The sequence below is a fragment of the Acanthaster planci genome, linkage group LG19, assembly GCF_054643075.1.
Source record: "Acanthaster planci isolate LZ-2023a linkage group LG19, COTS_SCS, whole genome shotgun sequence".
Taxonomy (NCBI): domain Eukaryota; kingdom Metazoa; phylum Echinodermata; class Asteroidea; order Valvatida; family Acanthasteridae; genus Acanthaster; species Acanthaster planci.
Genome location: NC_141795.1, coordinates 1,184,234 through 1,212,137, shown reverse-complemented (window position 1 = coordinate 1,212,137; position 27,904 = coordinate 1,184,234). Strand labels below are relative to the sequence as shown.

Below are 27,904 nucleotides of genomic sequence, written 5' to 3'. Positions count from 1 at the left end.
AGTACCCCCTGGCCTGATGGCAAATCATTTTCCTCCAGGTCGTTCTCCCTATCTCCCCCTCGTTTTGCCACGCAGATTTTTCGTGTCAGTTCGATCATGGAGCTCCATGGTTCGATGAATTCAGTCCACATGGAATATATTTAATTTTTTTCATCTCTGCATCAAGCTGTCAAAATGGGGGGGGGGTGAGATTTAAAATCAATCGAGCAAGTTTCAGGTACCGTTAAGCACATAGTTTCCTCTTTTCAAATAAATTACCCGATAGCAATTAATTGACCTAAATTGATTTGGGCACGATTAACCAAAGTTTTGCTCCATTCAGAGCCCGCGGCATCATAAACAAGTGCAGGAATTTTTTTTAGGCTCCGTATTTTTTATAACGCCCCCAATAGTTTGCATAAGTTTACCGAAGTCATTATTTACGTTTCGGCATATCATGCGAGTGCAGTACGTTAGTGACTGATCGTTTAGCAGATTTTCAGATAATTTATCGATACACGGGCTCTCTCTTTTATGTCATTACAGTAAAACTTTATTCTCTGGTTATTTTTTGCCAAATACTCAACGGAGAAGCTTTTGATGGGCACATAAAGCTGACGAATGACCAGACGATACGACGACCTCGACCATCGACATCGCGACAACGATCGATGAAGTCTGGTAACACTGGGGTAAAGAGCCTGGGCAAGGGCTTTGGGGAAGACTTACAAAAATTTCATTTTCGGACGCCAGTAATTCTTTCCTGCAGTGACTTAATAGCCATCAGAGAGCAAAAACGTGTCCAGAAAAGTTCAATTTAGGAGGGAAAATACTAAGTCGTTTACTGAGAAAACACTTGATTTTCTCAGACCAGTCTCACGGGGCACCGGGTGTAGGCACAGGGTGTCAAGTGGCGTCCGTATACACCATGTACGTATGTGGAACTTCTTCCAGGCTTTGTACTAGATTAAAGGCTTAAGTAAACCTTTTCATGCATTCATTGTAATTGAAAGAACAGCCTCGAACATGTCAGCATGCTGAAAGGCACCAGCTGACCTACATGTAGACCCGTAAACAGGGCCTGACGAATACTCTTCCAGGAGTATTCGTCGGGCCCTGTTTACGTGTCTGCAGCTGACCAGTTGTGTACAAATTTCTGTGGACATGATGGAAAGAAAAGGCGATTGACTGATGATCATCATGATGGAATTCTTGGCAAATCATACACAAAATTATTGAATAACACTGGCAGTTCCTGCAGAGATCAAGTTATCACGCAGATTGACCAGTCCAATGCACTCAATGGAGATTTTCTTATGTTTTAAGACATTTGGACAGTGGTTGGTATTTTTATACAAGTGCAAAAATTCAGGGTACAGTTGAGACAAGATGATACTTATACACTGTAGTTCAATTTTTTGGACATGCAGTGCATAATTGCCATTTTGGATGGCTTTTCAACAAATGTCAGTGAATTCCAAACAGTTTACATGCCATTTTCTCTTTTTATGCAAGTACAGAAAAAATTTTCTAAATTCACATTCTCACATTTAGGGCTCAGGTGGAATCTTTTTTGCCCAGTTTCTGGACATGATCATGCTCGTGACTTTCAAGCTCAATTTTAAAACAGTCATCAAAAATCTTAGTTTTTGTTATTACATGTATTTTTTAGGTTTTAGATCAAAGTGGTTAGAGCAGTGATTTTTAAGCTCAACAATAAAGATGTTTGGTGACAAAGAAAGCTTGAAAAGGTACATCTGTATGAACTTGAAGCTAGGGTGACAATAGTCCAGTAAAAATGGATTTTGCTTTGTTACAGGAAGGCCAACAGTCAGTCTACAGGACACTGCATGAAGGATCTTTTCAAGATGTCCTGAAGAAAAATTTCCAAGAACCCTTTGGGAGCTCGTTAAACCTTGGAATTTACACTGCAGTCAAGGACATCTGTAACCATGTTCAACTCTGTATCTCTCAGCAGATTGAGTAGAGTTTGTATGAGAAATGTCTTTAAGGAGGTTAAGCTGAATCTCAGATACTCCAGTTTGCCAAGAACACATCTTGGCAAAGGGAGAACTGTTCCACCCACGTGTACGTGCATCAGGAATTGTTCCTCCGGTGACCACAGTAACCGACCGCCCGAGTGGGATACCTATGGCACCTGGGAAAATCGCATCGAGGAGCCCATACTTCTGCAGCAGAGCATCAAGCACGGCATCCCCATTCCCAAGATCTCCCTGTCAAATGTTGGACAGGAGTCCTTGATCGGAAGGCGCTTGACCAATGAGGATCGGATACGCGTAGGGGAACTGGCTCCAAATCTCCTGTACTTTGGGATTTATGATGGACACGGAGGAGCTGTCGCGGCCGATTTTGCCAGCTACAGTTTGGAACATCACGTTGCGTACTGGCTTACAAAGGAGCATGACTTACAGGTGGTGTTGAGGCAGTCGTTTGTAGATCTGGAGAACCAGTTTGCTAGGTACCTGCACATGGAACTTCAAGGTGATGATCCACATTGTAGAACTTTAAAAAAATCAACCACCATCTCTGGTTTTACACTTTTCCTTGATTTGACTTTGAAACGGGTATACGTGTACATATTGAAAACGTTATAACCCCATCCAATTTATGCATCAAATTGGAGTACGGTTTTAAACAATGAACACTATTCAAATACGTACATGCTATGCACTGATAACAGATACGTTATCACGAAAACTGACTGATTGCTTTCAAATTCAAAGTTTCATTTAACAGAAAAATGTCAACTTAATATAGTACATTTCATTCTTGAATCAGGAAAATAAGTTGGGTGCAGTAAAGCAGACACTTTGAACTTGACAGTCACAGTCCCCAATATGACCCGCACGCCAGAATTCAATCAGTAATGAAGGTACAAAGTCTAACATCTCCCAGCAATGCTGAACATTTCTTGTGCATGGAGTTATTTCAATGCTTGAAACAACAGCTGTCTAGCCCTCCAATGTACCGATACACATGTAGTTATCTTACTTTATTTTTTTTGGGGGGGGCCTGTTCCTAGATCCAGCCTTGGAAAACAGCGGCACAACAGCGACCGTGTGCCTTCTGCGCAATGGCAATGAGCTGGTGGTGGCCAATGTGGGCGACAGCCGTGCCATTCTCTGCCGCAAGGGGAGGGCCGTGAGACTGTCGCGGGACCACCAGCCAGAGGTGGATTCAGAGAGGGAGAGGATTGAAGCATCGAAGGGTTTCATCAGGTATATACCAACGCCTCAGAAAGTTACATCTAGTCTGCTACATGTACATCATCATAGAAAGTTATGAAAAACCTTGAAAGGTGCCTGTATCTAAGTCAAAGACAAAATGTGTGTTTCCCCAAACCCACCCCAACAAGATGGTTACATGCACAAGAGACAAACTTACTAGGAGAAAGTCCATTCTTAATGAGAGATGAAAGCCTCAAACCATTGCGATAAAGTATTTGTTCTTACAAATGACTACCTTTTTTTTTTACAAGAAACGGACTCGGTCTCTAATATCTATGCCACTTTCTTTTTCATGATAGGGCTAAAGTTCAAAATTTGATGAACAGTGTCAGTTTTTTTTTTAAATTTTTGTCTGTCTACAGCTGGAATAGCAAAGGCCATCCGCTTGTCAACGGTGCACTAGCAATGACCCGGAGTATAGGCGATGGACCATTAAAACGATACGGCGTGACTGCACAGCCAGAGACAAAATCAGTAGAGGTGGGTGAAACAACCAGCATGAGACAGCTGGTACTTTATGACTGCAGCAAGCAAGGCTGTCAAGTGTGGCACCAAGAAAGCAGAGCCTCAAGTGGATCGTCATTTCTATAAAAATGTACATGTACATCATAAATTTAAACATAGGTTTTCCATTTTAGTCTCTTCTAAAGCAATGAGGACATGTATTTGTTATCCGCCGGTCAATTTTGCCTGGTACCCTGGATATACATGTATTGATACAGGTTACCAGGGAACATTTACCAGTTGTCGACAAAGGGTGACTGCTCAAATTTGCCCCAGAATGGATGGAACTGACTGCGACAGTTCCTGTCAAATATTACTTTCCAGATTGCATCTCGGACAGAATATGTGGTGTGTCAAAAACTAGGTGAGGTGCAAGGATATGCTCTTGCTTTCTGGGTATGCATGCAGAAATTGCAAGATCAGATAACTTGGAACTGTATGTTTGATTGGTTTTTTTTTGAGGGACACTGATGTCAAAGACCAGGATACAAGGAGAAAGGCAATTGCTCCCCAAGTTACGTTACTTAAAAATTTGATGACTATTCAAATGAGGTCTTCGGCCCTGATCAACTCTTCTTTTGTTGAAATGCTTTTCTTTCTTTAGTGTTATTTTTGAATCCTAATTGAGCCCCCTCCCCGACTAAATCATGGTCTCATGGTAATTCCAAACGCACAGATCAAGCACAGCAAAGACAGCATGCTGGTTTTGGTGACGGACGGTATTATTTCGGTCATGACGGACCAGGAGATCTGCGACTCCATCAACCAGTGCCACGACCCACCCTCGGCAGCCTACTTTGTGGCCGACCAAGCCCTGCAGTTTGGCAGTGAAGACAACGCGAGCATCTTGGTGGTCCCCCTAGCACGTTGGGGTTACGAGACCGGCAAGAGCTCCATGTACACGATGCGATGGTTTGAATGGTCCAAGCAGTAGTGCTACATCGCGAGTCTGCAAACTTATCTAAACCCTCGCCTTTGGTGTGATCACAAATTCTGGGACATCCGGGGTTATTATTCACCAACTGACATCTTATGATCTTCCTCATGTTGGATTGTGAGATGACATTATCACAGTAAAAGTTAACAATTTCGGTACTGTTGAATAGATCTTAGATTGAAAATGAATCACAACTCTAGAATCATGTGATTCTGTTCAAAGTTTCACACTACATGCGTTGATTTTGCAGTACTGATTTCGGCACATTGGGAATACAAAATGTTTGCATATGTTTTTAAAAACCACACCGTATGACATTGTAATAATGAGCAACGCAGCGTATTTTTCAATGACCGTCTTCAATTGGTGCACTTCAGTGAGATCTTCAAGCACAGCTTGCCTAGAGCATTACTCGCCATGCCAATTCTGAGTAAAAACAGCCTCGGATTAAGCAAAGCCCGTCTCTTTGCAGATTTTTTGCTGGTCCAGATGAACGGCAGTTACCGATACTGTTGGGAACAACGAACAACTTGGAAAACAAACAGTACAGTTTACAACATGTATATATACCTATTTCATACTATCATATACATGTATAATATGACGTTCATTGTTTGCAGACACTGAACTTTGACCTCATACATGAAGCTTGTACATTGTGAAACTGGCTATCAGAAACTGATTCTAAAAAGCATTCAAATTTTACCGGCTGCTGTGTTTTTGTAAATTGATTTGACATTGTATAAACGGCATGTTTTGGAAGGGATTAAGCTGTTAAAATCAAGGAGGCATGTGGGCTAGTGGTTAGGGTTGTAGCTTCTGATCATACGATCAGGGGTTCGAATCCAGCTGGTGGCAGCATGTTGTGATCCTGGGCAAGTCACTTTACCCTTATGTGCCTCTCTCCACCCAGGAGTAAATGATTACCTGTGAGGGCAGACACGGTTATGTTTAGCCCTTTGCTAGTATACTCCCCAGGAAGGTGAGATGGTTTCAGGAATGTTCAGATGATGCGTGAGCCCAATGTGCAGGGATGATAATGGCGCTTTGAAACGTTGTGTAAAGCTCATTACAAATGTCGTAATTGTTATTTATTATTATTATTTTGCTCATTAGGACATTGGCAGACTCAACAAACACCGACACACTGAAATAAACAAATAAGCTGAAGTAACAACAACCGGTTAATTTTATTCTTACTCATATTGTTAACATTTGGCTGCTGTGGTCTATGCGAGTCATGTACGCTGTAGTGTGCGGCTGATCATTTCAACGAAAGTTCTGCAACATTGATTACTTTATACTGTAATACGTATATGTGACTGCGAGAACACAAACGGTAAGCAAGAAAGATTTATTAGTTCCACTTCAATCCACTGTTAGCGAGCAGAGCAATGAGAAAATGTGAAAAGGGAATTACCTCTAGAATGCACGGGCTGAACAAAATATCAAGAGCACTGGGGAAGTGGTTGGAGGTCTCGGGACACCGAGGGGCAGGGGCTGACTGCCTCTACGTGCACCCAGCTGTCTCGGTGTGAGCCCTTTTCTGCTATGTTTGCTCTACATGTGCACTTTTTGGGTGAAATTCGCATTATAAAAGGGTACTGAAGAATCCAATGACGTTTCACCAGACATTCCTGATGGCCCCCTTTACTGGTAGAAAGCACCATGCTGGGTTTGTATGGAAAGCTGTCAAGGAACAGACAATGAGTACAGTAGTTGCCACAATGCATACCGCCATTGATGGGGGCCACTGTACATCGCCCGATAAGTCTATTTTCCTTTACACCCATTGATTTCATTTCTTCGTGGGGCACAGGCAGTGGCTAATTGCCATTCAAGTCCCCCCCCCACCACTGACCTGTTCCAACCTCCCAAGAAACGACTCATCTGATTTGGGTTACAGAGACTAAGGTTCCACTTTCCAGATGAACAATGCTTCAACACAGACAAATTACATACAACATGCAGACATACTGGGGAAATAATCAACAACCATACTGAATAATGTCCGGCCAAAAAATTAGGTTTCTTTCAAGTACCCATGCTCATGTATTTTGCTAGGTATGATTTCATTAAGTGTCTAAGTAGTGATTTTGCCGACAAAATACGAACGCATGGTACCTACATTTTAGTTTTCTGATGTTGACAGTATTTTTAAGTAAACAACAAAAATGTATACACATATATGCACATAAGTTTTTAACTATGCAAACAAAAAGAAACATGCCAAGCCAATCTGCCAGACAGAATCTGATACATGTGCATGTGCATCTCTCAACCGTGCACACAACGTTACAATAATATGCACATATAGCTTACTGATTTAAAACTAAGGCCACATCGTCAAGACAAACCTCTTCACTTTGAAGCACACTGCCTGCTAATGTAAAGGAGACTTCTTTCAGACAGTGTTTAGGGGCTCTCCTTCCGGCTGCTTTGAGGTGAACAGAATTCTCAGTGCGGGGCTCCGACATTACTAGAACTGAATTACGGAGAGCTGCCCTTTGGTACTCTCACCGGAGCCGCGTTATCCGACAAGCACAGGAGGCACTGTACATGTGATGCACCTACGGGCCACGAAAAATTCAAGGTGCCCACAAGATATCTGAAGGCCCATGAAAGTGTAACAGTGCGCCCCATAAATCTTGTACATGTACCATTATGACCAACCGTGAGCACCCAAGATATGTTTTAGCGTCTCTCTCTGAAGCTTTGATTTTGGCAAGCTTCAAACTGGCGATTGCAAGCAGATTTGTGGCTTACAAGCACAGGTTATATTGTACAGCTTCATCAACATGTAATGCGAGGTTCAGGGGGGAGGGGGCAAACCAGCACTATGAAGGGCATGTATCTTGGATACAGTAGGGCCCATGGACAGCGGCACAGCAAAGGCATTTTCTTTTGGGGTGTGTCGGGGTCAATTTGCCGACTGGTCGATGTACGTCAATAATTCATGACGTCAATTTCAGTTTCATTTGCTGACTGACCCTTTATTTGCTGACTGAAAAGAATTATGGGGGGGGTTGGAACACAACCCCCCCCGCTACGCCGCTGCCCATGGAGCACCGGTACCTAAAGCCTAAAGAATACTTCAACCAGCTGTGACATTTTTACATTACCTCGTACTGCGTAATGTGTACAATTACCAAGATAAACCAAACCTCAACAATCTTGCTGTGTGCCATAGTTGTGAGGACCACAGGTGCTGGACAGTTACTGTGTGGACCAAAGACCCATGTACATTTAGGTCCTCACAACTTGATCCTGATTGATTGGATAAAGAACACACATCCCTTCACAGTCTTATCCGCAGCAATACTCACGGCATACATGTACATGTTTATCCCATCTTTATCTTTAAAGCACTTTATGTTTCTGCTATTTTAAAGGGAACTTTGGTGTCTTCTTGATCTTTGTATTTTTTCAATATTCATGAGAGAATTTGTCATGTTATTCTGGGCAGAAACATTAATGGCACAAAAAAATATGTTTGGTCGGCACGCCAAAGTACCCCTTAAAAAACACACAAAACAGATTGACAGCAAAAACTGAATTAAAAAAAACCTACAAATGGGCTAATGCGTGAACAGGTTCTAAAGTTTGTATCGTTAACAGTGCCCTCTAGTGTCCAGTGACACCCACTTCACTCCCCTTTAATTTTTCCTCATCTAAATCATTTTTTCCCTGTCTAATGCCCCAAGGAAACCTGTCATACCCGTAGCTACTGCCATTGTAGAACTCTCGTATTATGCAATCAGATGAACAATTCTGAGAGAATAAATCAAGACATTAACATTCAATTCAAAGTGGCTCACTTTAAAAAGCTGGCACAGGTTAATGAACTCTTGGAAAAGATTTCAAGTGTTGTTACGACACATACATTTTAGGCAGTAAGTATACGTACTCTCCAAAGTCGAACCATAACAGTTAACCTTCTCTAAACATGAGCAACATTTGCAATGAATCCTACATGCATAGCAAATACCAAAATGGCCGCACTTTTCTAACCATAAAAGCAATGACTGGCTTTTTATATTGTGTAAAGTTCACCATTTTGAGCAGAAAGCGGCAATCAACATTTGTGCCTTCTCACTGAAATCACACTAAAACAGAGATTTTTCAAATCAGACTTATATAATTTCTCTTAAATATATATATACAATATTTTTGTCTTAAATATTTGTACTCCACAATAACTGGGTAACCAGGGCCAATTTCAAGTTTGACAGCTTTTACAGGCTCGTTAAAAGTATCTCTCATATTCCATCATACTTGTGTACACGTAAGTAATATATTGCCGTCTTCCTGATAAGATGAGGAAAAATGTTCAAATCAATAAGACATTTCACATTATGACGATATAGTATTAGTTTAGGATGGTTTCGTTTTACTTTCTTTGACCAAAAACAGCATTTGACCTCCGCCTCTGCTCTCTGGAGCCGTTCTCTGAAAATGGCCACTTGTTACATCGTGTCCGCCAGCAAAGTGAACCAACCTTTTCTTTCCCCAACAAAATATCAAAGCTGAACAAATTCAAGAGTTTCAGTGCGTGAATCAGCCAAAATGATGATATGCTGTGTTCAGACCAACGACAAGTAGATATATGCGCACCCGGGCAACGGCTTCAAGACTATCCGTGCACTTCTACATTGTGCTTTATATGTATGGATGAACGCTCTACAGGTGCTTTACCCATCACTGCCCTGCGGCAATTATTTTCTGCTTTTGTTAAAACTATTCTCAGTCTACTTTTGCAGCAGAACTGGCAGGCTGAGAAGGCACAAAAAATTCCACAACTGCCAATTCATTTGAGGGTACATTTGCAAAATTGCCATGTCCCAATGTGATGTCGCCCACTGCAGTTTTACAGCATCACGTAACACTTTTTTTTTGCTTTATGTACATGTCAACAACTGCATTTTTAACGTGGCAAACCACAAGAAAAACTACGCCAAATTGCAAACACAAATATTAACGGGCTCTCTCGTGCAGATCAAGTTAGGGTTTAGCATGCACTCTTCAAAATTGAATTCCGTGTTTTTCCTTTCTTTTCGTCACAATCCACTGATTTCAGGCAACCAAATTCTTTCATGTAGTCTGCCGTCTACTCGAGATGGCTGAACTTCAACCTGATTTGTAAACAGTTACAAGTTACAACCTTGGCCCTTCCCCGGGTACTGAGTCCACCCGTCAACTGACCATCTTACGATTCCCTGAGGAGGAGATCAAGGTAGCTCCTCCTTCTCCCCTCCACGTTGTCCGCCTTCTTCCAATGGCAGGGCAGTCCCTACGGGGTCGGGGCTGTGGGCTTGATGAACTTTTCCGGGTTGTGGCTTCCGGAATTGCTGCCCGCTGTAGCTACAGTGACCCGGTGCCGCTGCGGACAAGACCAGAATAAAAGAATTTTTTTTTTCAACGTGATTGGGTCGGTCTAGAGAATGACAGCCATCCACATCTGAAGTCCACAAATGTTAAAACAGTTTCAAGGACAAAACAGCCAAGAAGGGTGCACTGCACGGTACGCATGTGTTCTCTGCAGAGTTCATGCATGTTCATACGATTTACAACTGAATGGGTACAATTGATGGCATCTATGACTAGGAAGGATGCACCTTAATGTGGCTATCTGATGGACATATCACTTAAGTCTTGATTGATAATATTACTGAGGCGGAATAAACACGCTAACAAATGAACTATGGCTAAAACACAAGGACTGTTTATGAAAAAGATTCTGACATCGAGGTCGTCTCACAAATTGTGTGATGTACACGTACATGTAAAGGTCAAAGCCAAGATGGCAAACTTATACAATTCAAATAAATGAATGCGGATGTGATGTGGTACATGCATGTTGACCCACGGGCAGACAAGTGAATACCCTGGTGAAGAAGTACAGATTGAGGTGGACTGGGCAATCACAGGTCACTTGTGCCAGGAACACTTTGCCTTTCAGCTCAATTATAACAAGTGCATATACCCACCAAGATCAAATCTCAGCAGTAGCAAAAGGTTAGATGCACTTCGACTATGACTACACATGTAGCACTCATTCTATGCTCTCTCTCTAGGGGTCGACATTTACACGTGGGCAATTCTGTCATTATGGACGTTATGTTTGTATGCAACTTCCGAGTTTCAATTGATAAACGATAAACTTGAGGTGGGAAAAAACAGTTTATTTGCTTTTATACTTAAGCCTATATTCGAGTGTTAAAATATTAAAAGTTAAACAATTAATAGTTAAACAAAATGCCTGCAAGCAGTTCTGATGACATGTTAATGGCACCATGCACCTTTAAATCCCTTTTGCCTCCAACAAGATCCACTCGGTCACCAGAGGTGGCAGCAAGTCATTTCTTGCAAGTCCAAGTCATGTCACAAGTCATTATATGCAAGTCCAAGTCAAGTCACAAGTCAAAGCTGGTATACACAAGTCAAATCCCAAGTCAAAAAATAGCAACTGGAGTTCAACTCGAGTCCAAGTCACAGGTCTTGAGTCAGCAACTCTGTTGCTTACAACAGAGTGGCAATCCTTTGAAGACAACAAGAACACACCTCCTTTATTCTTAAAATGCAAATGGAATAATTGCCCTGCATTACCCCTGTCACTGGAACATTGACAAACTTGTACAGTGTGTACTGAGCTTGAGAATGTTTCAAGATCAAACTTTTTGAAAACAAGTGTTAGTTGGAAAGACCATACGTTCCATGCAAAACTGGCACAGAGGGAGTGACTAGTACAAAAAGTTCAGAATGATGTGAACCTGGAAGATGCATGCGATGAATCCTTCTTACATGAGCTTTTTGTGCATCTTTATAATCTTTTTTTTTCCAATGGGTGAAAACTATTTGTGACCCGCTCTGCAAAAAAGGGTAATAAGTCGCACAATGCCAAAACACATAATGGCCTGTTCTATTTGGAGAGAGCAACATTTCTTCCAAAATGTGATTTGGTGTTTTTTCCTTGAATACTTTCTATAATATTTATATTTCCAGAATTTGTGACTACAATCATGGATATTGATGAATAAAGATGAAAAATTGATCATTCAGTAGGAAATCCTACATAGCATTGTGTTTCCAAGTGCTACAATTCAAAAGCTTTTTCTCAAAAAGTGCTTCTATTGAATCCAAACATGTGGATATACAAATGTCCATATATCTCCGCAACGCTGCGCACTACCGGGGTCATTCATATATCAAATTGTACCTTTTGATGTACAGAATCCAGCCATATCAAAAACTCATAACCTGAATCTGGCGACTTATTACCCAATTTTCTAGAGCCAATCACATATGCCATCCTTTCAAGACGAAGACGAATTGTCAAGGCTTTTCAAGACAACTGATGGCACTGTTCCAATTATAACAGAATTATAAAGTCTCTCCCATTTTACAGATTTTTTGTTGGATTGAAAAGGCCACATTTTCCTTTTTCTAACAAGGCCTGTTGAAGTTTCATGTTGTAGAATATCCACTCACGACAGGAATAACTACAACTAAAAATCTCCCAGATGAATGTAATTGGAAACAAATTGCACATGTACGATGGGAAAATAAAACCAAACTGTGTAACAAAACGCTGTACATGTAGAGACATGTGTTTGTCTTGGACATGTCTTTGACAAGCACTACGTGACCAGGCAAGACGTTCTTAAAAATTAGTTAATACAAATCAATGCTGGGCATGCACTGTCATGCACAGTAACCGAAAAATAAGGGAGGGGGCGACTCTGTAGAAGTTAATATTACACAAAATTTGATGTTATAGTTTCGGTTTGATGCTACAGAATTGGGATGACCACCATTGCAAATGCAAATCAGTGGCATTATTCACAAAAAACCAACACATCTTTGGTATGTATTGAATGATGTGGTTTTGAAGACAACAAAACAGAGGGCAACAAAACCAAAATCAAACATGCAACAAATAAAACCAAACCAAACCCAACCCAACCCACACAAGTGTGTAAATGGCTTCAATCGTGGACTCCCTATTGTTCCTCTTTTGTTCATACTTTTTTAGAAGACCTCCCATATGTTTTGTACACGTTTTCGAACCGTGGACTCTTTGGCAACCGTTAACCCTATTGTCCACTATTGTTATAGGTCCACAATTTGAATGTGTATACAAACTCAACTCAACCAAATCAAACCTCACCAAACCCAACCCAACCAAACCTCACCAAACCCAACCTAACCTCACCAAACCAAACCAACCAAACCTCACCATGCCCAACCCAATCAAACCTCACCAAACCAAACCAAACCAAACCCAACTTAACCAAACCAAACAAAACAACACCCAACCCAACCCAACCCAACCAAACCTCACCAAACCCAACGCAACTCAACCAAACCTAACCAAACCAAACCACAAACTTGACCTTCTTGTAATTCTATGCTTAAGTACATGTATGTACAATGTACTATGCAACTCCATTCTTCATCTGAGTATCTTTAGCCCTAGACTTTTGTACATGTAACAACTCTCATTTAATGATTTGGTTATTCACATCTATTTTCAACTCCAGCTAAAATTGCTTGCCAAAAATGTACATGTACATACATGCACGTTATGTATCAAACATTGCTGGATAGAGACCTGCATGTCAAAAAGTTCTTCAAAAAAGTCTGCCCGGGCAATTCTATGCAAAAAAGGAAATTGGTTCATGCTGTTATAGACCTCGTTATATTAATCACAATTTGTAAACAAAAAGAACTGTTACAAAAATGTCATTTTCCAATCAAATAAAGGCAATTATAGGTACTGCTTCCTACTGTCTTAAACAACCCTCTTTTTGTTTGAGAGTTACTCAAGATCCGAGGTTAGAAAGAGTGTGACCAAATTTCCAATTTCGCATGGAATTGTCCCCTGTGGGTATTAATGCTGGGTTTGTCTTTCTAGGTAGTCACTGGAATTTTCAACAGCTTACACATATATATATTGGGTTGAAATGAAATAGCCAGGAGCCCAGTGGTACCCAGTGGAACCCGGTACCACATGCACAAGTACAGTCCAACTTCGGCATGTGCTCACTACGTAATTATAATATGCAGAGTTTCTGCAAAGACCTCACAGTTAGTTTTAGACAAAAATCTATAAAATTAACTTTCTACCAACAGACAGAATCAAAATCAGTGTGAACAAGGGCTGATGAACAACTGATCGTCATGCAAAAAAAAAAAAAAATCTGGACAGGCCATCGACGGTTGCATGTGAAATCACTGTCCTCAACATTCTACAAGGAACAGCAGACTCGCCATGATTTTTGTTGAAAGATGGTAAAGATCTAGACCAGTTCGCTCGGCACATTCCAATGGACAGATCAGGAACCAGTCCCTATACAATACATGTACATGTACCAAAGCATCACGTCATTTTATTAGCAAGTGAACGGTGCATGTTGGTTCGCGTACCGGTTCTCTCGCATAAGTCTTTTACACAACGTGCAACGTATTCGTTTCGGTACTCTAAACCCGTCACTTATTTGTACAGCCCGGAATATTGGCAAATCAGCAATCCAGATTCTTTTTTTATTAGTATTCGGAGATCAGAGACCGATGATTCGAGATGTGTGATATTGTGTGTTACCATCCCTCATATACAGTGTATATTCACAACTGGAAGCCAAATTCTCACTTGGTCCACTGGTTCACTGCCAGTCACTGTCTTTTGATGTTTACCAGGCGCGCACGAGACGATCCATGCACAAGTCAAATAGGCTTCTTGTGCTAAACTGTTCCAGGGGAAGAGTTTAGTGAAACTGCTGCCTGGCTGAAGTACGCATGCTCAAGCACTGCCCTAGCTAGTCATGAAAAGATGCGGTACACGTACATGTTGATGGGCGCTTTAAATGATGCCTGGAATTGTAATGGCATCTATGCATGAGGTACGGTAAAACAAATATAACGTGGATTATTTCGGGTGGACAGTAGATGTTAACTCCTTTCTGTATTGGAAGTTGACAAACTAGTTCCTGGGGCGAAGCCGAGAGGAATCTAGCTTGTCAGGAGAGGTTCCCATTCCCCGAAGTCCAAGGCCAAGGGATAGAGCACATTCTTTTGGTCACTCACAGGCCTGAGAAGCACGAACATGCATGAGTGACCAAATCATGCCAGTCCATGTGCTTTCTAACACCCCTCTGTCCAAAAATGAAAATGATTTAAAAAAAAAAGAAAAGTTTCAGGGTTTTGTACATGGACAGTTCTAATTCAACCATTAGCTCACACCAATTCAACAAAGCAATACAGGCAATTCACAAGAGTGTGCCTCCAAGCGTTTGCGATGCATTGACCAATCACAGTGCACAAAATATGTTGATCCTTTCGAGACACGCATTGAACCAACAGATTTCGCGCATGGTGATTGGCCAACGCATTAAAAACTCTTGGTGGCTCACTATTGTGAAACGCCCGTTTTAACAATTAAAAGAACACCTTTAGTTTCCCTAGATTCGGGTTTTGAGTTGCTGCTCACTGATCTCATCATACGACGGTGCTGTAACCAGTCAAAAATTTCAGGCCCTACTCTGGATATCACAAGTGCGCGATGTCTTGGCGCATATCGAGTTTACGCACAGGCAAATTTCATGCACTAGTCTGCATTAGTGAAACCCCACATGACTGTACAAGCACCAAAAAAACAACAGCAAGACGAATGTTTAATGGACTATCCCCCCTCAAAACATTCTTTAGTTGTACACTGGTGTCTTTTCTGCAGCCAATGTGGCAGAGCAAGACTTTACTTCTTGAGCATCCGTTACTTCTCAGCTGGACGCGTATTGAGGAACAGCTTGGGGGGCATGTGGGTTAGTAATATCAGACCAGAGGAAGCATACTTACATGAAGCTGGGACTGGGAAGGGTGGCCCATTTGCTGAGGGAATGCAAGGGAGGGGTGAGAATTAACCAACTTTGGTTTTTATTGTTGTAATGTCTCTCGGGTAAAGGTGCTCCTTCTGGGGTGCCACTCCCAAAATACACACAAGGGCCAAATAATTAAAAAAAAAACAAATACGATTTCTCCCTTTAAGAAAAGGCAATAAACCGTTTTCCTTTTTGACTGATGCTTGGTAAAAAGAGTTACGGAAGTACTGCTCTCAACCGCTTGATAAATAAATCAACTCCTCTGATTCAAAACTGCAAAATTTACAGTTTGCTGCAAGCATAAACTTTACATGTGCATGTACATGTGGGTGTACATGTATGTGGGAGTTCAAATGGTCAACGAGGCTTTGCATATGACAATTTCCATTTGCTGTGAAGTCCTCCTACAAATAAAACATAATTTCAATGGAACCTGTACTTAATAAATGACAAAAATGATCATGAAGACATCTGGGCCTCACGCTTCTCTCAGAGGCAGTCTGATCAAAATGGCAAGCAATCAGACTCTTTGGGCCTACTTAATTCATAAATATGCATGTGTGTTAATTAAGGAGAGAGATTGAATATGTTAATTCATATTTACATGTTAGATTTCAAGGGACAAAAGAACTAGTTTATAATGAGGAGATATAGGATACACTTGATGGGACAAACAGGTACATGTACATATGTGTACACCACTGTCATTTAGAAGCAGACCGCGGTGCAGCACACAGTAGATTTGTTCCGTGTCAAATCACCCAAGGGGTTTTTAGAGCCCGTCCCATTCAGTTTGGCTCACATGTATCACATGTCACATGTACGCGGTAATTGTGGCTGAAAAGGTTGAAACGTCGAGTTCCAGCCCCACTGGACCAAAAGCGTTTGTGCTAAGGGCTGCCATGTCGGATGCAATTTTCATCAGGCAAGAATATCGAGGATGGGATTTAAGCTTCAGAACATTTTGGGAGACTTGACACAGAATGGCCCAGTATTCAGGCTGTAGGCACTAGGCAAGCCTTCAAACCTTCAATAAATGGCACAATGTATGAGGAAAACACAAGTCAGCATCCGGTGTTGGATCAGCAAAGGTAACGACCACCATGTACAGGGCACCTAATGCTATTTAATAAAGAACTGTTTTATGTGAAGGTATTAGGGCTGATGGTCTAGTTTACGTACGGTTGCCAATTAAACAATTACCTACTCCTGCAATGATAAACAAATCCCTGAGAAAAATACGGTCACCTGTGACATTTTTTTAAATGAACCCTATTCTACTTTTGTTCTGAAGCGAGACATGGGACTTGTTACATGCATCAAAAGGGCATATTTGATTGCATCTTTGATTTACAGTAAGTGCCATTTGCTTAAACAGTGGCAGGCAGTGTTGTTCTTATAGAGAGTCCCAGTTTTTGTTTAACTGAAATTGTACTTTCACCATACATGCACAAGGGGCTCGTTAAGAGATTGCTTTTTTTGAGGGCGGGAGAAGGGGCTGGAAATACAATCTGTCATCATCTATGAATCTGTAAGAATTCCTGTCACTCATTGATCATAACCCCCTGGGCAGCTGAAATAGAAACAGTACTGAATGAAACAAATTTTAACATATGCATCTAAGAGCAGGGCCCAATTTCACGGCGCTGCTTCCTGTTAAGTAAATAATTTTGCTAACCATAACACAAAAAACGGTAAGCATATTTCCCGGCGAATAATTACACAGTTGCTATGCTTGGTTCAAAAAATGCATGGCCATTGTTACATCACCACGGTAAGCAAATTTTTCCTCCGAGACAAGAGTGTCTTTTGCCATGCTTACTGCTCACGGTCTCCATGAAATACGAGGAGCCTCTGTTGGCGTAATACTGTGTGCTCAGCGGCACTGTGAAATTGGGTATACATGTGCACAAAGCTGATTAAACTCCAGTATGTCAACACTATTGAAGTTTGAGTCATACAGAAACATGTGTGGGACTGTGCAGTAGAGTGATCACTTGCACCACAGCTGCATAAAACCTGTCAAAAGCAGACACAGTAAGACACATGGTGCCACTAGCCAGTCACTCCAGGGAACGACCTCTGCGTGTTCCAACTCCCACAAAATCCAACACCATCATCCTAGGCCTTTGTTCCCCGATCCAACAGCGTTGAACACAAGTTCGTAACGTACATGTATGGTGCTGAATCAGCCAAAACTTGACAAAAAACCTACGGTCGGAGTTTGAGGGGCTTGGGGTAGTTAGGGTTAAAAGCAGTAGTAAACAGAAATACGGAAGACAACTAGTCTATTTTTTGGAGGTTTTTCAATTTAGTACATGTACAGGAAGATACAGGGGAAATTTGAGCGCATGGGGGAAAAAATTAGAGGGGATATACATGTAGTCTGGCGGATGAGAGGTAAAGAAGAGCAGGGGGGCCATCAATCTTACCTGACCCTGTGATGGAGGTGTGGAGCCCATCTGAAGGGGGTAAACAGGGGGTCAAAATTAGGCAATTCACCCTACACATGTATGTGCATATGTTGCAAGCATTTTAAAATCATCACACACGAATACCTTCTGTATGGGTACACTGGCCAATGGAGGTTGGAGAAATCTCAACCCTGTAATTTTGAAGCTGAGCGCTCGCTTAGATTTGGTACTAGATCATATGCGGTGAAAGGCGAAGTATCAACATTTTAAAATCAGACTTGCCACTTAAAACATACCAACTACAGGTCTATATCTCTTTATACATGTACAAGTACATGTACTGTATTTATCCTTATAGATCTAGGTGATCCTGACTGGAATGATATTTGCTGACCGACACATTATGAAGGGTTGGGGTGAAGGAGTAAATGATGCATCAAAGACTTTTGAACAAATGCCAAACCACAATCTGCACCCCAGAGTAGAAGAAAAAGACAACCAGCTTCAACTACTCACATGCATTAAGTGGCTCGGCCCAACAGGTGGGGAAGTCCCGTACGGACTGATCGGCGAGGGATGGCTGGGGGGTCCCACGGCAAAGGGCGTGCTCCGGCTCGCTGGTGACGACGGAGAGAAAGCAGTGTGCATCGCTGTCAGTATGGTGTGGTCATTGGTGAGATGGTATCAGCACACATGTACACACACGCACACAGCATACGATGCCGTACAGGAAGCAGGCAGAGTGAGTCGCATGGGAAAAGGGAGCGACAGACAAGGTTGGAAGGGAGGGGGGAAAGAAAAGTTGGAAAGGCAAAGGAAAAATGCAAAAAATAGAAAAAGTAAAACAAACGTAAAGGTGATATCACTCATCATGCAATGTGCAGCATATGCATCGGCTCATATCAGAAACGTACATACAAGTACATCAGATAGCTACACCCCAACGGGTTTGCTTTGAATCCTACTATATGTGATGTACATGTACATGTATACACTGTTAACCTTAACCTTCCTCAATCCTCCAAAATCCTTTGGGCAGTTTTGGAGGATTTTGGAGGATTGAAGGTGAATGGCAAAAGTGCATGGCTTATTGCAAAGGATGCCATGAGTGAAGGTTGTGGGTTAGACCGTGTTTTGTTTTTGCTTAGTCATGCATAAATTCAGCCCGATCTTTCTTATGAATCAAACGCATTGCTCAAGAATGCCATTTGCACTGCCTCGGCATAATGACAGGAATTGCCAGAGGAGTTTGAAGGATTGAGGCAGTAGGCACACCTCCAAGTAACATTTTCAAGAAATTTTGGAGGATTTCAGAGGATTGAGGGAGAATCCAATTTTTTTGTCCCCTCCCAAATTGAAGGATTCTGGACGACTGAGGAGGTTCCCTAGTAAAAAGGGCCTAGGGGGTTAGGGTTAAAGAAAAGTGACAACATGCATACTCACACTATCTATCAAATGGGATGTGTCAAATGTGTCCACTCAACATCGACTTTGATTTATCACACATACATGGATCGGTACATGTATGCTGTTTTGACCGTAACAATGATATCTTTTCTCTGCAAATGTGCAAACTACATGTGCATGCACATGCTAAGATCAGGCATACAACTGGGAGTTTTGGGGAAAAAACAAGGAAATTCGCAACTGTACAAGATACTGCATCATGTTGTTTTAAATTGTAATGGCGAGCAGGTACGTGAGAAGTGACAGACAGGAAGATTGGCTGATCGGAGGATATCTTTGCTGCGATGTGGGATAACAGTAATGAAGGCTCTTCAGAATGATCAATGTTATGCAACATATGACTCGTCCAGCTGCCATGAATCAATATAACTTGAGGCCCTTCAACAGACTTCTGTACTGATGATGTCACATCTTGTTTACATAAGCACTTTCCTACAGAGCCAGTGGGGGTCTATGGTCCACTGAGCACTGTAGGAAAGCACATGCGTGAACAAAGTGTGACGTTTTTGGTAAAGAGGTCTGCTGACTGTCATGAAATTTCACAAAGAAAATCAAGGAATAGGATCGTGCAAGGCATGCTTTGTTCCGTGCACAAACTCCAGTTGAAGACAACGGGCCAATTCAGAACCTACATGCACCTGTATTGTCCTTTTATCTAATTCCTCACATGTAAACACATCATTGTACCAAGTTATGGGGACAAGACACATGTTGACACATGGTTCTTCTCAGAACCACTCATACTCAAGAAAGAGATTGATCCATGGTGTAACTGCAATCGTTTTACTCATATGTTGACACAGATGTTATGGGGACCAACAATTTCTTGGAGGAAAGAATTTCTTCTTCCCACACCCTTCGTCCCGACATTCCTAGTAAATGAAATTGCCCTCTCAATGTGGGTAAGGTCTACAGATGCATAACGTACATGTACGTGGGCTACAGACACACATGTAGATACATGTACGTGGGCTACAGACACACATGTAGATACATGTACATGTACGTGGGCTACAGACACACATGTAGATACATGTACATGTACGTGGGCTACAGACACACATGTAGATACATGTACAGGTAAGGGTACAACATAGAATTATGCAACAGTAATACGGGTGATTCACAAGAGTGCGCCCCCAAGAGTCTGCAAAGTGTTGGCCAATCAGAACGCACAAACTTTGTCAACCCTTTCCGAACGCGCATTGGGTTGACAGATTTCACGCATCGTGATTGGCCAATGCGTTACAAACTCTTGATGGCGCACTATTGTGAATTGCCTGTATTGGAACCAAAATGCCGTAGGAGAAACCACACAGTCCCTATACCCCAGTCCAAATTTGTCAAAAAATGGATTGACCGCAAACAAACCAGAAACCCTAAATGAAAAACTACAAACCAGAAACCAACCAACCTTTAACCAAAACCCATAAACCAAACCTAAACCCAAAACAGACACAAGACAAAGACAACCAAAACAAACCAATATACACACCAACAAACAAACCCAAAACAAAACAATATTCAAAGGAAGGTACCCAATACTACACATGAACAACAATACAGGAAACTGGTACAAGGATCAGATCAATCATTTTCCATGCAGTGTTTGTACATGTGATGCATAAAGCTCACCTATTTACAAAAGTCTATTCGACTCAGCCGGTCATTACAAAGGGAACAAATATGTGCTTGGCCAGTTTTAAGGCACCTTTCCATATGTGCATTTTTAGAGTGCGTTGCCAAACAATGCGTTCATGCGTTTCACTTTCACAGACACCATTAAATTAACATAACACACATGACACATGTGTGTTGGATTTGGCTGCCAAATCCTGACCTAGTCCACATGTGGATTGGGTCTCAGTCCCCACCTGATTCTGTGATTCTGGGATTTCCTCCCACCTCTAAAACTGTAACTGCTTCTAATTGTCTAGTCTCTAACAGGTTTCTTCAGGCCTGTGAGCTGCAGTGCCAAGGACACGTTTGAGGAATCCTTGGGTTTTTTTTACCAGAAATACTTTATGACTATAAACGACGAGTAAAAAAAAACAAATGCAGTGAATAGAGTGATTAATCGAACGACTGATTCGCATACCTGGAGAAATGGGCCTGTTTGGATTCGGTGAGTATGGGATGGGGCTTGAGATCGTCCGCGGCCGCAGACTGCCGTGGACAGCCATCTCATTGAACTGCCTTTCGTCGTCCATCTCCAGGCTGGACTCGCTCTCCGACAGGTGCCTGCTCAGGGCTTCCCTCCTCTCCTGCTCCAGCAGGAGCTTGCGCTGCAGGCGGAGATTCTCCTCCTTGAACTCTCGTTCCTCCTGTACCAAGTGAGCCATCTTCTCTTGATCTGATCAGTGAGAAAGCCATCATGAAATTGAATTCATCTGACCAGTTTCATATAGGTGTACATGCAGATTTGAACCATTTGCTATGGCCACACAATGTACATTCGAACATTTAAAAAAAAAGGGCCACCTTTGACCATGTAATCCATATACCAAAACCCAAACGGTTCAGATCCAAATTAATATCAGTATTACATACAATATAGGCTTACGTCCGCTTCACAGTTACGGTATCCGGATCTCTGGTTCCCACCAAAGGTACATGTACATGTATTTGCTCCAAAGTGCCTAAGGCTACATCTACATTGGTTACTTAGAGCTGGGTCTGCATCTTGCTCCAATGGAAATACATAGAGACACATTGACAGCAGACATAGCCGTAGCTCTGGCGATCCATTTTGGGCACTGCCTAAAACTTGGGACATGGCTACGTTTGTGCCTGGAAGACTGCGTTCCTGAATGCTTGACAATGTATCTGGCACACCATGAGACATTGGTTACCTTGAGATGTTATGCAGCCCTACTTACGTTCAATTTGAGCGGACATCAGCTGGCCTTTGAGTTTGCGGACTTCGTTGCGTAGCTGGTCGACATAAACACTCAAGTTATCGGTGGTGCTGCCATTCTTGATTTCCCTGGGCGAGGCTGGGGCTGAAACCGGTTCATCTAACTTTTCCTGCAGCATTCTAAACATGAAAGGAACTATTTTATGAAACAAAATGCCTCAAACCATGAGTAAAACTTCAGAACTTGCAACTTCATCTGACAATTTAGCCTTAAAACAAAACCACAAGAATGAATCCATGGTGATACAATAAAGGTAAAACTGCCTCTAAAAATGTTTTTCAGAGTGGGGTAAACTTGCATTCACACGACTTTGCCTGCAAAAGGTTCATGCAACCGCAACTATGTGATCCACCGAAAATCAGGTGCGTGTACAATGTACATACTTTAGCATTCACATGCTCTTCTATTGGCACTGCATTTGCGCTAAGTAACGTGTCAGTCATCTTTTCTCTGCTTACATGAGTTCGGAGATCTAAGTACATGTGCATGTTGTGAGTAACTTTCTGGAGAGCAATATGTAACACGTAGAGTACGAATACATACGAAAAATGCCAACATTGGAAAGTCAGAAATTGGAACAACCGCTTTATGGGTACACGGCGAAACAAGCAGCTGCGTTAGAAAAGCTATTTACATGTACATATACATACATGTACATGCACTTGTGCTACAACTGCCATTCTGACATAGCAAACAGTGCCCTCTTTATTCCGCAAACAGCGCCCTCTTTTGCCAGGACTTTCTCATTCACTTTTTGTTTTCCTTTTCATGGAAATGTTGCGACAGTCCCGAATAAATCGCGACGGTTGACAGGCAGGCATGAACGGGTGAATCACACGCACAAAAACCCCCTTTGACCTTTTTTCTGCTTCCAGCCGGTCCATCCTCTTCCAGAGTCTGTTGACTAACGCTTCCTGCTCCTGCTCCAGACAATTCTCCAGATCCACTTTCTCTCTCCTCAACTGCAACAAACAAGAACGTGGGTGTCACAGTCCTGAGCCGCTGTACGGCGTGCCACATAAAAACTGAGTGGAAAACAGTGTCCTCATAGGTGACTGGCAACTCTCATCCTCAGAGTGTCGAGTACAAAGCAGTGTCACTTTCCAGTGGATGGATCATGTCTTCCTCGTTCAAACAAGCAGGAAAGCAATGAAAAACACGGGGCACTTGGCTTTGGCTCACTTACATGTGAAGGATCCCCGGGGCAATTAGATCTTCATGTCCAACTTGTATTCTGGATTCTGATTGGTCAATCCATGGCAATGACAGTGTGGTATTACACCCTAAGGCACGGTCTACACTGTAATTTTGCATACTGTGCTCAGTTCCGCGTACATGTACTGTGCTATTTTGAGCTTGGGTAAAAATGTAGAGCTGTGCACAAATTAGTGTTTTCACATCTCACATTATACTTTTCCTTTGGCACTGGGGTATGTTGGACGAAGACTAGCAAACTCTTTCTGTTCCACACAGGTTCAAGGGATTAACTACTAATATCTGATGTATTTCTTAAAGTAAAAGACAGAAAGCTCATGCCTAAAATCAACACAGTTTCATAGAGATATACTGCGATACCTGATTTCAGAGAACTACACATAAATGTACAGGTAGAAAACTTTGATGTACTTTTAAGTGGATGCAATCAACAGGTCAATAAGAAAACAACAAAAGCTCCATCATACAAGGGGTAGAGGTCTGACCGGACCAATGAATGACCGCCAGGAATCAAATTAATTCCCAAGTTCTTGGTGGTACACGTACCTCTTCAAGTTTCTTCTGTTTGGAGACGGTGTCATTTTCCAGTCTCTCAATCTTCCGCATCAGTTTGTTGACTTGGTACTCCTGTTCCTGCTCCAGCGTTCTCTCGAGCTGATGCTTTTCCTGACGAAGCTGCACATGGGGGGGGGGGACAAATCTCGAGTGAATCTCAAAACCGAATCTCACGAATCTCAAAACTTTTCTAAACACGAGTCGTTGACGTTGTATGCTGTTGGGTTACAGTAGAGTAACTGGCCTCCCTCGATGATAATGAAAATTTAACATGTGATTTAAAAAAAAAACTGGACTATAAGAAGGGCCGATGGACAGCTTTACCATTACGTCATTTCTGCATTGCTTCCACTAATCTACAGAACATGAACGATATATGATGATATAAAGAACACAACATGTATAGATCTGACGCTGCAGCTTCACCAGAAGTGGAGAACTGTAGGTATACACTTCTGACGTATCTCATTGCTGAAGAGGCATTTTAAAATTTTGAGGGAATTGGTTCATATCTGTTGAACAGCCAAAAGTGTTTAGCAAATATGCTTAACTGTGCAAATACATCACACACAAAATCTGTTAGAACTTGTCATGAAATGAAACATCACACTGTGATATGTGTCATGCTTTGGTCTGAAGCTGGTTATTTTGGAGGGCGGGGGTCAACTCAAACTTTCCTGTTAAAATCTCCCTCAAATTGACATTGGCGATACTGCACAAATTGGTAAACTAACATCCTGGCTTCAAAGATGAGCTTGCACCAGGGGACCTATGTTGCAAATGACTTTCTCTCTGTCCAGTCTGAGTGAAAAATGATATCTTTGTACACATGCTAAAATCCCGCACGATCCTGCGCAAGTTCACAAAGCCATGGCTACTTTCTCTTTAATGCAAGGTGATTTCCCTCTGGCATACCTGGACGAGTTTCCTGGACAGGTCATTGGTGAGGTACTCTTCCTCCTGCTCGTAGTTGACGGCGAGCTTCTCCTTCTCTTTCTTCAGGGCTTGAATCTTTTTCAGGAGTGTGTTGCTGATAAACTCCTCTTCCTGTTCTGCTTGTGCTTGCTGAAAGACATTGTTAGAATGACATGAGCATGATTCATTAAAGCTTGACCCACATTTGACCAGTATTTCTGTAGAAAAGGGGTCTGTAAAGTTTCAAACCCTTTTTGGAGAGAATATATTTCTCCTGCCTCCACTCGTTTTCATCATACATCAATTTCATGGAACGCAAGTCACTGCATAAATCCCCAAAAGACATGAATCTGGGACAGAGAAAAATGTCCGATTTTATTAGGAAATACAAAATTTTTTGACCCTCCCACAGACGTTGCACAAAACACAGCTGCACAGCTGAAGTGGAGTCAAGATACAAAATTCTTTCCTTCATTTTTTTATTTGAAAGTTTTTAGAGGAATTCTGAAGAAATCAATGGGCAAAATCTGCCTCCTTCGATCTCTGCTTTTCATCTTTTGAAAACTTTGCAAGCAGTGAAGTACAACTGAATATATCTTTGAAGTTTCAAATTCAGTCCATCATAGAGATCAGAGACATTTGTTGCTATGGTCACTGTAGTTCACGGCCTTATGCATGTTGGACTTTGGGGAAAGTCGGCAACTGCGACCCGATTTTTATAAAATCTGTGTCAAGACATTACTTGAATAACTCCTGAGGCCGAAGGCTCGTCATGAAAAAAAAAAGTACAGTCACAAAAATATTTACGATGGCAAGGTATTCATCAAGTTGAAATAAACATGTACATGTACCCATGGTACCTGTTTTTTCCCAGGCAGGCCCTGGGTTGAAACACCTAGATTCTGCTTGGGAAATAAAAAAAACCTGACACATCTAATTATGTAAAGACCACAGGCCTATTTACCCTTAACCTAATATTTGGTGAAGGGAGTGTGAACCTGGCGAATAGGCCTACACGTTCATGTTGTTCACGAGTGTTACAACATGGGGGGCTTGTTAATAAGCCAGATCAGAGTTTCAGGTGCTCAAGGAATTGGGGGATAGAAATTGGATAAGCAAACCCATGTGGTGTAGATGTAGCCAGCGGTACGGTGTAGCATAGACTTGGCGTACGAATGAGTGAGGTTTAATTTATTTTCAACTTTCGGCAGTTAACACGAATTTTTTACTTGAAATAATTAGGTGAATCTTTAATCATTTTTCATATGGGCCTAGGCCTATATCCCCAGACTGTCCAGGCACAGGTGCCATAGAACATCTTTTACTTTCGAAGAAATCCAAACCAGAATGGGAAGTCAAAAAACTACTTGGTGCGAACATGTGCTTTGCTATGGAGTGCAAAGTGTCCAAAAAATGGGTTGGCAAGGCCAGTTGGCGCATAGGCCTATGCGAACGAAAGACTGAATTGGCTTATTCTGAACATGCAAAAACTGCTTCCCGATCCCTAATTTGAAGGAGCTGTTTGCTTTTCCTGAGGAAAGGAGCATAAGTAGCTAGATGCGACAAACTGACAGGGTGGAATGTACATGTATTTGATGGCTAAAGGTTATTTACAAATTACACACAGTATTATTACGAGTACGCTCTATACCATGTATGTCTGCGTCATGTACACATAATGTACAGTCATGACAGTAGTCATAGTCAGATAGTCATGCGCCTGAATGAATGTTACTCACGATATTCACACTCGCCCGTTTCAGGTCACGATTTTCCCCTTGAAGGGATTTGCAGCGCATCTTGTAGGTCTCAAGCTCAATCTTCAAAACCCTGTTCTCCTGTTCCAGAGAAGCAATTCTATTGAGCAGCTCCTCTTTTCGCGTTGGGATGCACATTTTCATGCTGTCCGTGTCGCTTTCGATCTCGCTTGCACTCGCACTGTCCGCCATGTCTGCCATGTTTTCACAAACAATGGGTCGATCGTGTCTAGTCGAGTCTAGTCTGGGTTGAATCGAATGGTTACGGCAACAAGCGCATGGAGCAATGCATGCGCCACGGGCAAGTGACTAGTCGCTCGTCATCGGGTTCCATAGGTACATATACTATTTCCAGCCGCAGCCACAACAGTTTGGACACACTCCACCATTATTGGAAACCTTTGGGATCGACAGGCTACAACTTAGAGGGGCAATCCAATCATATAAACAATTGCACCACTGCATTTCATTTAACCTTATTCTACATTTTGGTTATTTTAAAAGGTGTTTTCTTGCCTTTTGATTTTTTTTAATTAATTTATTTTCATGCTCCTACCAGTTTCTATCAGTATGAGAAAAACTGTGACGCCATCTCAGGGAGAAATTAAACTTCCAATCTTCCAATGGTTAATTGCTAGGATTGTGGATATTTCCCCTTAAATTTATTTTCGTCGGTGCTTTACTGTCAGGCGCGGATGGGCGGGGGGCGGGGGCGAACCCCGCTCTAAAAAAGAAGACAAAAATTGGGAAAATGATCAAAAATAACTAAAGCGCACCAATATCATTGTAAACATATGTCATGTAGTCCCATCACCATTTCTGCTTGTCCACAAAAAACTCGTCTGACCCCCCCCCGGAAATTTTCCTGGATTCAACATTGATTATTGTGCTAGTACACTGTACGTGGAATTAAGCCAACATACCACCCTTTCTCGGCTGTTTTTTACTAAGGATGGGCGTCGCCAAGATTCTTACGGGGAGGGGGGCGGACAAGCAGTTTTACAGGGTGAACAATTCCAGGGTACAGTAAAAAAGCACCCAACACTGAAGGGATAATCCATTAAAAGTGGAAGGGTGCAATTTTCAAGTTTTTTTCAAATAAATTGGGGATTTTTTTTCAT

The 27,904-nt window shown here is 41.9% G+C and overlaps 2 protein-coding genes across 9 annotated transcripts; one reads left to right on the top strand and one right to left on the bottom strand.

Annotated features, from left to right (window-relative positions):
* The first annotated feature begins 405 nt into the window (after positions 1-405).
* On the top strand, positions 406-5,848 carry ppm1k (protein phosphatase, Mg2+/Mn2+ dependent 1K). Of its 2 annotated transcripts, XM_087149176.1 has the most exons (6): positions 406-660; positions 849-909; positions 1,799-2,481; positions 3,023-3,218; positions 3,590-3,707; positions 4,408-5,848. In XM_087149176.1, exons 3-6 carry the CDS (start codon positions 1,932-1,934, stop codon positions 4,663-4,665), a joined length of 1,122 nt encoding a protein of 373 aa, XP_087005302.1. In that variant the 5' UTR covers positions 406-660; positions 849-909; positions 1,799-1,931; the 3' UTR covers positions 4,666-5,848. The 2 variants fall into 2 exon arrangements, with proteins under 2 accessions (XP_087005302.1, XP_022087933.2); XM_022232241.2 differs by lacking the exon at positions 849-909.
* Positions 5,835-27,030, bottom strand: ccdc6 (coiled-coil domain containing 6). 7 transcript variants are annotated; one of them, XM_022240734.2, is made up of 10 exons: positions 26,766-27,030; positions 25,027-25,176; positions 24,103-24,231; positions 23,200-23,303; positions 22,303-22,460; positions 21,522-21,776; positions 18,473-18,573; positions 17,975-18,004; positions 15,520-15,552; positions 5,835-10,048 (listed from the first exon to the last, which is right to left on the bottom strand). In XM_022240734.2, the coding sequence occupies exons 1-10, from the start codon at positions 26,982-26,984 to the stop codon at positions 9,959-9,961; spliced, it is 1,269 nt and encodes a 422-aa protein (XP_022096426.1). In that variant the 5' UTR covers positions 26,985-27,030; the 3' UTR covers positions 5,835-9,958. The 7 variants fall into 7 exon arrangements, with proteins under 7 accessions (XP_022096426.1, XP_022096186.1, XP_087005300.1 ...); XM_022240494.2 differs by having other exon boundaries at positions 18,473-18,606; positions 26,766-27,028; XM_087149174.1 differs by lacking the exon at positions 17,975-18,004 and having other exon boundaries at positions 26,766-27,029.
* Positions 27,031-27,904: the final 874 nt, after the last annotated feature.

What these genes read in the sequence shown, in the direction of transcription:
- ppm1k (XM_022232241.2), top strand. Translation starts at nt 1,932, where the DNA reads ATGTTCAACTCTGTATCTCTCAGCAGATTGAGTAGAGTTTGTATGAGA. An exon ending in GCATCGAAGGGTTTCATCAG is followed by an intron (nt 3,219 to 3,589) that starts GTATATACCAAC and finishes GTCTGTCTACAG; the next exon opens with CTGGAATAGCAAAGGCCATC. An exon ending in CAGAGACAAAATCAGTAGAG is followed by an intron (nt 3,708 to 4,407) that starts GTGGGTGAAACA and finishes CCAAACGCACAG; the next exon opens with ATCAAGCACAGCAAAGACAG.
- ccdc6 (XM_022240494.2), bottom strand. Translation starts at nt 26,984, where the DNA reads ATGGCAGACATGGCGGACAGTGCGAGTGCAAGCGAGATCGAAAGCGAC. An exon ending in AACAGAAGAAACTTGAAGAG is followed by an intron (nt 23,304 to 24,102) that starts GTACGTGTACCA and finishes TGTTTGTTGCAG; the next exon opens with TTGAGGAGAGAGAAAGTGGA. An exon ending in CACCTCCATCACAGGGTCAG is followed by an intron (nt 15,553 to 17,974) that starts GTAAGATTGATG and finishes GCATTCCCTCAG; the next exon opens with CAAATGGGCCACCCTTCCCA.